This window comes from Pinus tabuliformis, chromosome 3_2 (genome assembly GCF_031772625.1).
Source record: "Pinus tabuliformis cultivar Carrire ecotype Pingquan chromosome 3_2, CPIR1, whole genome shotgun sequence".
Classification (NCBI taxonomy): domain Eukaryota; kingdom Viridiplantae; phylum Streptophyta; class Pinopsida; order Pinales; family Pinaceae; genus Pinus; species Pinus tabuliformis.
Genome location: NC_142302.1, coordinates 1,043,614,271 through 1,043,623,468, shown reverse-complemented (window position 1 = coordinate 1,043,623,468; position 9,198 = coordinate 1,043,614,271). Strand labels below are relative to the sequence as shown.

The 9,198-nt window shown below is 35.8% G+C and overlaps 1 protein-coding gene across 1 annotated transcript; it reads right to left on the bottom strand.

Moving 5' to 3' along the window:
- Nucleotides 1-7,773: 7,773 nt before the first annotated feature.
- Nucleotides 7,774-8,880, bottom strand: LOC149184163 (uncharacterized). The gene has a single exon (XM_089415248.1). The coding sequence runs from the start codon at nt 8,878-8,880 to the stop codon at nt 7,774-7,776; it is 1,107 nt and encodes a 368-aa protein (XP_089271374.1).
- Between the last annotated feature and the right edge of the window lie 318 nt (nt 8,881-9,198).

Here is a 9,198-nt window from a genome sequence, read left to right as displayed (position 1 = left end):
GTCTGAAAAAGATGAGTTTTACAGTTCAAAAACATGTAGGCAATATTGAACCTCATCTCTACCATCATGGGCTCATAAAAATTCTTATTGAGGACCAGTTAAAGAAAAATAAGGATACTTGGGAGAAATTTTTGACAAGAAACTACTTCCAAGAGCCGTCTGAGGCCTCTGGAAGCAGTCCACCAAAGATTCCAAAGAAAAGTAGGAGGAAACAAAAGAACATTACAGTCCAAGACTCCCCTACAATAGAAATTCAAGAAACAGTCCAAAAAGAAGAAGAAGATAGAGCTAAAAGTAAGAAACAGAGAAAAGAAAAAGGAAAAAGAACCATCCAAGAAGTTTATCCATCCCCTGAGCAATCCATAGAAGAGGATTATCAACCTCTGTCAGAAAGATTAATAGATCTTCAAGCTGCTGCCATAGCCAAGAAAAAGCAAAAAGGAAAACAGAGTGCACAAGAGAAGAGTACTAGTTCATATTTAAGAAGGAGCACTAGGCTAAAAGGGAAAGGGAATAAAACCAAAGAAAAAAAGTCTCACTTTATTGATTTAGGTGAAGAGACACTTGAGAAATCTCCGGCTCAGCCAAGCATTGAGTCAAGTCCTCCACGTGAGGAAAGCCCTTTTCGGCCGGAAAGAGAGAGCAGTCTTCCTCCTCCACCAGATTTTGAGCCTAGTCCGAGAAAGACACCTGAGGTAGATCCTAATCAGCAAGAGGCATACAATTACCTGGAATCCTTAGAACAATTAGCTGCAGGACCAAATACCTCTCTCCCACTTGATGCACAAGTTCAGTCTTTGAAACAGGAAGTATTTGAGTTAGAAGTCCTAAATAGGCATATCAAACAGGAAAATGAAGCACTCAAAGATCAGAGTAAGGTAGACAAGATTGTCCATGATAACACTATGCTTCATTTAGGACTGTGGCAAAAGAAAAACAGAAAACTGAAGAATAAGTGCAAAAAGTTAAGCAGAGCATTGATTAACCTCAAGTTCAAATGTCTAGTCAGGAAACCAAGGATGATGATGTTAGCATCAAAGAAGAAGAAAAGAGGGCTAGATGTCCTTGCAGAAGCCTCAGAACATGTGGATTAGAGGGAAATAACTCAATTTTGGTTGCATGAGGACATGCAACACCTTCACAGTGGGGGTATGTTGAGCCTCAAACCTGCACCTTCCTATACACCCTCTCAGCCTTCTTTTTCCACTTATTTCATCCACCTAGCTGTTAAATCATTGCATTGTAGTTTAAAAAGAGCTTTTTACATGGTTTTCTGACTATGCTTATGACTGTTGTTTGGTTTAGTTTTTGTTCATGCAGCTGCGGAAACTTCTCAGTTTCCGCAGCCAGCATAGGTTTCCGCAGCCAGCACAGGATTCCGCAGCTATTTTGTTAAAAGCTGTGCTACAAGTGTCCTATGAAGAAATGAGCTACATGGGCAAGCTATAGGTGACGGATACATGGAACGTGTCCCTTCAAATCAGCCAAATCATCCATGGAAGGTCACAGTCAACGAGGGTCAAAGGCAAAGCCAACCAAGGAGTTCAGCGGTGGCACGTCTCTGTTTTGGGCACGTGAACGTTTACGTGGCACAGTCCTCAGCCCACGAAGACACCGGCACACCTGGAGATCATCACCGTAACCTGAATCCAACAGCTACCACTCCGAAGATTTAATAGACATGATGACAGTTACGCTAGATCTCGGCTGAAGGGATCTACGTGTCTTTGGCAACACAGTTAATAGCGTAGGATTCAGTTAGTTAGTTCAGCACTTTTTCATTATAAATAACGCATTGATGAACGTTGTGAAAAAGCTTTTGGATATGTAATTTTCCGAACTATTGTTGTTATCACCCCACTGTTTTATATATGTTGCTGCTTTAATACATGAGAAGAATTTTCTAAGTTCATTCGTGTGACTACTCGTTGACTGGCTGAAGTGGCAGAGGGCCCCTGCACGCTGAAGCCTTGTAAAGTTTTCATTTGGTTTTATTATGTTCTGCTTTCATAATCTTTAGCTTGTACATAACACGTTGTTTTGATGCTTCTTAATTCACTGCTATTTATACTTTCACTTCTGCTTTCTTGTAGCTGTCAGCTGATCAATGTTTTTCTGCAGGTTTTCTTAGGCAGCCCGGGAAAATTTTCATCTTTTTGATAACTATTGACATATGAGATCATCTTGTCCTTCCTGCTAACTTTCATTTTCTGAAGTTTAATTCCAGCACTGTCTTTTTCAAGTTGTGATTTGCTTTTTTTTTTTTTTCTATTATTTAGATATCATACTGCTCATCAATTTATGGTTACTTTCTATAGTCAAGTGACTCTATTAGTAAGAAATCAAAATATTACTTATTGTAGTGTGATTTAGTTATCATATTGCTTAAACTTATTCATGATTGCTTCCCATAAGGTAGATTGAGCTGAAGGGTAAAGGATCAGAAGAGTTGAAGTAGTGTGACTAGTTTCTTTTATGCAATTTAATTTCTTGCCATTTAGATATCATATTGCTTGACTTGTTCATGATTGCTTCCCACAAGGTAGATTGAGCTGAAGGGTAAAGGATCAGAAGAGTTGAAGTAGTGTGACTAGTTTCTTTTATGCAATTTAATTTCTTGCCATTTAGATATCATATTGCTTGACTTGTTCATGATTGCTTCCCACAAGGTAGATTGAGCTGAAGGGTAAAGGATTAGAAGAGTTAAAGTAGTGTGAATTAGTTGCTTTGCTTTGAGTTGCTTTAAGTTCAATTTTTACTTTCTTTTCATTCAGCAGCAAGGATACTGGGCCATTGTCATTAGTTCACTGTTTTTCTTAAGAATTGATTTCATTACAGTTGTTTTAAAGCTTTCTTTTTGAGCACTTTTAAGTTTGAGAAAAAATCACTGTAGAAATCACCATCACCATTATCATCCATACTTCACTTTCATTTTCACCATCACACATTAGGGAAAGATAAATCCAAAAACAAACTAAAAACTCAAAAACGACAAAATATTAAGGAAATGGTTATCTAGTACATATAGTACACTTCACTTCGTCAGCTTACGAATCCCGGATTGACATTTTAAATAGCAATTTAGAACACACTAAATTGACCAAACAATGAGGCTTGCTCCCACTCCATGCATGTTTTGAATTTTGGACCTAAGACAATAGAAGGAGACCCATTTCAATTGATTACCAATTGTTGCAATTTCCTTAACCCTAAACCACTTCAATGTTGATATTTATATCAACCATCATTCTCCTTGAGCTCTCCAAGAATGTCCAATTCCTTTCAACAATGCCATTTTGTTAAGGACTATGAGGGGTAGTTTTTTTCCTTACAATGACATGGATTTGGAAAAATTACTTTAATATTTTGTAGCAATATTCTCCAAAATTATCATTTATTAAGGCCTTTACCTTCATCCTTGTTAGTGTTTCAACTTAGGGCACAAACTTTTTGAAGGCCAACATCACCTTTCTTCCTAATAAAAAATGTCAAAGATTTCCTCGAGTGATCATTAATAAGAGTTTTAAAATAGTTGACAACTCTCAAGGATGTAATTTCAAATGACCAATATATATTAAAGTGAATTAAATCAAATATTCCTTGTGCCTTATGTTCAATTCATAATTTTTTTTTCTCTTTTATGCTTCTCAAAGACATAATTTTTCTAGAATCAAGAGATTCATTCATACCTTTATGGAATCCTTTAACAATCTCCTCATTGTTAAATGTTGCAAATGTGCTCACGAATATGCCCAAACTAGCAATGCCAAAGCATGAGACTTGGTGATCTTGAAGTTCCCCCCTTGAAATCTTTGTTGATTGCCTCCACATAAGTAATGTTATAGTTCCCACTTGAGAAAATAGTAACATCCAATAGTATACCAAATGCTTTTCTTTTTACCAAGATCAAGGAACCATGCACCAATTTGAACAATCTTTTCATGGATATTACACCAACCCCTACATCAATGATTTGGCTTGCTGAGATTAGATTCATCTTGAGGCATGGAACATGCCTCATATTAGGGAAAACCATTGCTCTTCCATCCATAACATGACCACTATTTATCCAATAGTTATAAAACTGTAGCAAAAAATGTCACCCAATAAAACTTTGCCAACATCTTTATCCTCATAGTCTACAAACTATTCTCTATGGAATGTCATGTGGAAGGAGAAACCTAAGTCCACAAGCCACTCTTCTTCTTTATGACAACATAATTACTTGAGGAAGTCAAGTAAATACTTGCACCTTCTTCCTCACCTATGGAAAGTATGACATCAAAGTCTATTCATTCTTTGGAATCTTTGTACAATGTGCATTCCATTTTATTGTTCCCCTTTTGATGGCACTTCCTACCTTTTCTCATAGACAATCATCTTGCGTTGGATCTACCTTTCCCACTTGAACTCCCAACTTCCTACTCTTTCCAACAACCTCTTGAAAACAAGATTGCATAATTGTGGGTAAATTCAATCATATTTTCTTACAAAAGTTGGGAATAATATCATCAAACTTGAGTTGATTATATTTTTTGACCATATATATAACTATTATGAGATTCTCTCGTGAATATAGGAGACTAATCAATAAGACTATGTATCTCTTCTCCTCACTTACTACTTTCATTACAATGGATTCAAACTAGTTTATAAGTGAGTTGAAGGTTTTATGATATTCAATCATATTATTGCATTCCTTCATTTGTAGGTTGTGTCCTTCTTAAAAATATCTTATTAACCACGGGGTTTTCCTCATATAAATATTCAAACTTGTTCAACTAGGATATTATTAAACCTGCATCCTAAAGCTTCATGAGAATTGAACTAGAAGACACTTTTATAGCGAATCTAGCCTTATTTTTTATTTTATTCCAATCAACTTAAGAGATATTTTATGACTTATTACAAGATCTATTAAAAAAACGATCTCACAGCTCAAGAACTATCTCCATGTTGATCTTCCATGCGTTAAAATTATGTCCTACAAACTTATGCATTCTAATTCTTGAATTTGTAGATGCCTTTTCTTTTGCTCCTGAAACATGTTCTCAAATACACTCCTAAATGACAAATATGTCCAACTACCCATTCTTACAACCTACAATGATTTCCAAATGGAGATCAACCAAGGTTTCCATCGAAAACCTTTATTTAGCCATTAATCTATATTTGATCTATGTGTAGTTGCTCTCACAATAACAATAGTTGTCAAATCTCCCATTTTCTAACTACAACGATGTCAAATAGAAAAATGTCCCTTGGCCAAACCCTAGGATTATGTGTCGTACAACAAGAACATACCATAAGACGAAGCCCATGGTGGCTTTGATACCCATTGTTAATTTTGAGATCTACATATAAAAGTGAAATATGTTTTTTAATATTAAATTAATTGGTAGGTCATAGAGATGAAAAAACGTCATAAAAGAGAAAAGATAAATAAAGCATTCACCATTCTACATTGAAGATTAAGTAGGTCCTATGGATAACCACAATAAAATGTCTATTACATGATACATCACTAATACAATATATTTACATGCCAATAGAATCTTTCTAAAAACTTTAATATTATCTTCTCAAAATATATTACTTCTCCCACACCTATAAGGAGATAAAGAGAGAGTTCTCATGACACAAATCATGGGCTAAAAAATAATGTACCCAAAACCATATGCCAAATCTATATGCAAAAACAACATACAAGGGAGGGAATTAAATTCCCCCCACCCCAGTTCAGTCCTTTGCCAAAGACATATGGCATGTTAGGCCCAACCTCTTTCCTGTGTCAGACAATCTATATAACAACAACATTGACTATCTATAAAAAATTATTAAAATTTCTAAATTATTATAATAACATCTATAATAGTTAAATTTCTACTATATTTACTAATAATCCTCCTTTCATAAAAAAGAAACACATTGAAATATTTTATTATAATATACAAATACCTACTTAAAATAATGTTAATTAAAATATTATAAATAAATTATATAAATTTAATTAAATATTGCAAACCATTTATTCAAATTAGATTAAAAAAAACTTAAAATTAAAAAAAATGTTAATTAAAATATTGCGGAAGAGTTATATGAGTTCAATTAATTTATTGCAGACCACTAATTCAAGTTACATTTAAAAAAAACCTGGACTGAGTCAAGACTCAAAAGTTCCTCAAAACTGTGGACAAACTCAACTTGAATCACCCATCATATATATATAAGGAATCACACATCATATATAAGGCAGTTGTCTATAATGCGATTTTTTGGAAGTCTTTCCCGTGTGTTTTTTTGGTCAAAATTCGGCAGCAATTTATTGGAATAGCAAGTTTGATAGCTAGTTTCTGCACAATCAAAGCGTCCCAGGGGTTTTTCAGGGTGCTGAATCCAAATATGCAGTTTAAAAACCATTTTAACTGCAAAAAATCAAGATTTAACCTCAATTTCTTTCGGCGGATTCCATCACCGGAATCTCCAAAAAATCACATTATAGACAACTCCATATATAAAGACATTCTTTTTTTTTAATGCTGCAAATAATTTCTTTTTGTTATGCTACCAATAAAGCTATTAAAGCTATTATAGTTTGTACATCCCTACAAGTTTCAACCTTGAAGTCATTACCTACGATTGTGTTCTTGAAGTTGTGCTCCTCACAGGTTGATTCTACATCCCCACACAGGTTGATTCCTTTTTCATATTCTCAATGACACATCAAATTCCAAACTGGGGTGGTGTAATGAGCAGAGGTTATCAAGACTCGAGTTTACCGGGTAATAACACTGGAATCCCTTGTTAAACATGGAACTCAGATTAGGGTAGTGTTATATGCATGGACCCAAGGTAGTACTGCATATCTCCAAAAGTCAGCAGTGAATTTTTTTAATCTTCCAACTGTTTCTGGAAATCTTTTAGCTAAGTACCAATTTCTCAACTTTAAGTTGAGAGGATAACACTATATGTAAATGCTTTAAATGTCGAAATCATTTTACTAAAGTTCTTTTTTTTAAATTACAAAAAAAATTATAAGTTTAAAACCAGAAAGATTAGAGTATTTAATCAAATCATTTTAAAGAAAAATCTCTTTTCTCACACACAAAAAAACTCATAATATTTGATTGTGATCTTAAAATTAAATTATTACTATTATGACTCTTTTAAACTTTATTCTAATTTGACTATGTGAAAACCTTATATAGACCTCAACATTAACCAATTTTAGATTTTTAATGATTTCCACTGCCAACTTAGATGATTTCATTTCTGAAATTTCCATAGCTGTTTTCTTCCCACTGTTAAATTGTGAAAGTATTCAAGCAAACAATCCATTAGAAATCTGATCACCATAAAATCATGGTGTTTTAACCTCTCATGCTGACATCAAATACTCAATCAATTTTGATATGAATTGTTGACAGCTGTTGGCAAAATAACCCATCATGAATGCATAATTTATAGGAATTTAGCTCTACCAGTTATGATAGATCTGTGTGCAGTAGAATTGCAGTGCCTGACAAAAAAGTGAACATGATTTATGATTTAGGTATTGAATAGGATATATGTATCTATCACCTATACATACAGGTGTAGGAGCTTCTATGCCTTGACAGGCCAAGCTTTTGCTTACTGAAAGAACTCTAGCCAGAGAAAAAAATGTTTAACACTCTCACCTATACATATAGGTGTAGGAGCTTCAGGGGCTTCTATGCCCTGACAGGTCAAGCGTTTGCTTGCTGAAAGAACTCAAACAAGAGAAAAAATGTATCAGACTTGAATCTTGTTTTCCAAGCATTCGATTGAGAACAAATTCTGATTTGAAGAAAACTCATCTGCCAATGGATTTTGAACAGAAGAATACTTTTGGAAAATGCTCTCCAAACGTGCTGACTTGCATGTGTAGTAAAACACACAGCTCATCACACCCTCCATCACACCTACAACTGAATATATGAATATAAGCAGAGGAGCCTCCCACACTGCAGATGAATTTATTGTACTACCATTCTCATAAGAGAAGCTGCTGCCATGTCTCATGCCCATCACTCTGTATTGAAACAGGCTCTCAACCAAAGCCAAGCTCATGTTGGTAAGGAGTGCCATCAGAAGAGCGATGTGGGTTCTTCCTCTTATGAGAAACATGGCCCTGAAAACAGCATCCAGGCCATAACAACAATCAGCTTCCATCACACTCACAACTGTGGCCAAACTGCAGACTATCATGACATGGGCAAACGCAATTGAGTAAAGAATTCCCCCACACATAGCAGCCCCAATTTCCCATATTACAGGCAATCCCAATATGGATACCCCATTAATGACTGCAGACATGAACACAAACATGAAGATATTGAATCCCAGGATTAACAGAGACACCCAGATATAAGTCCCCACAAGGCGTTTCCAGAGCTTGGGCAGCTCTTCAATCAGCCTCTTCCATGAAGGCCTATTGCCTGCATAAGTGGAAGCAACTGTATGAGCAACTGCTGCTCTTGCCCACAGTGAAAAAGTTGCCAGAAAAGGAAAGCAGAATACATAAGACAGTACTGTCTCAGACAGCTTATGATAAAATAGTTGCAGGGTGTAGTGGCTATGCTGACTAAGGATGATCAACCCTGCAGTACCATAACCAAGGGCAGCTTGGATTCCTACTGCCAATTTGACCACGAGGAACCGATCCAGAAAGGCATGGGAGAGAATTATAGCAGCAGAAGCAGGATATAACAAGAGGACTGCGATACAAACCAAAGAAGAAGAGTCTTGCAGAAACAGAGTGGCAGACTCCCTTACAATTCCCAGAGCAGTCAATAGGAAAAAATCGTCCAATTTCCTTGATACCTTTCTCCGAGACATTCTCCTCAGATCCCAGCTCATGTTTTGAATTCTCTGATCAATCACCCGCCTCAACCACTTTAGGATATCAAATATTTTTCGTTCCTTTCAGGGGAAAAGTGGGTGCAGGAGGATCGCCTCTCAGCAACCCAAAAGAAAGCAAAATGAATGGGTGGCGTTTGAATCGCTGAGTGGACTCGCCATGGCAGTATATACAATGACCAGTTCCACACTAAAATCCAACCCCTTGGTCATATAACCGGGGTTGAGTAGATTAGCTTCATGTATACGTGTAGGTTAAGTTGGATCACTGAAACCATATACATGATTGGAAGGTGGGTAGCTTCAAACAATGATCAG

Bases quoted from the DNA above. Each gene is read 5' to 3' on its own strand.
- LOC149184163 (XM_089415248.1), bottom strand. From the start codon at position 8,880: ATGAGCTGGGATCTGAGGAGAATGTCTCGGAGAAAGGTATCAAGGAAA.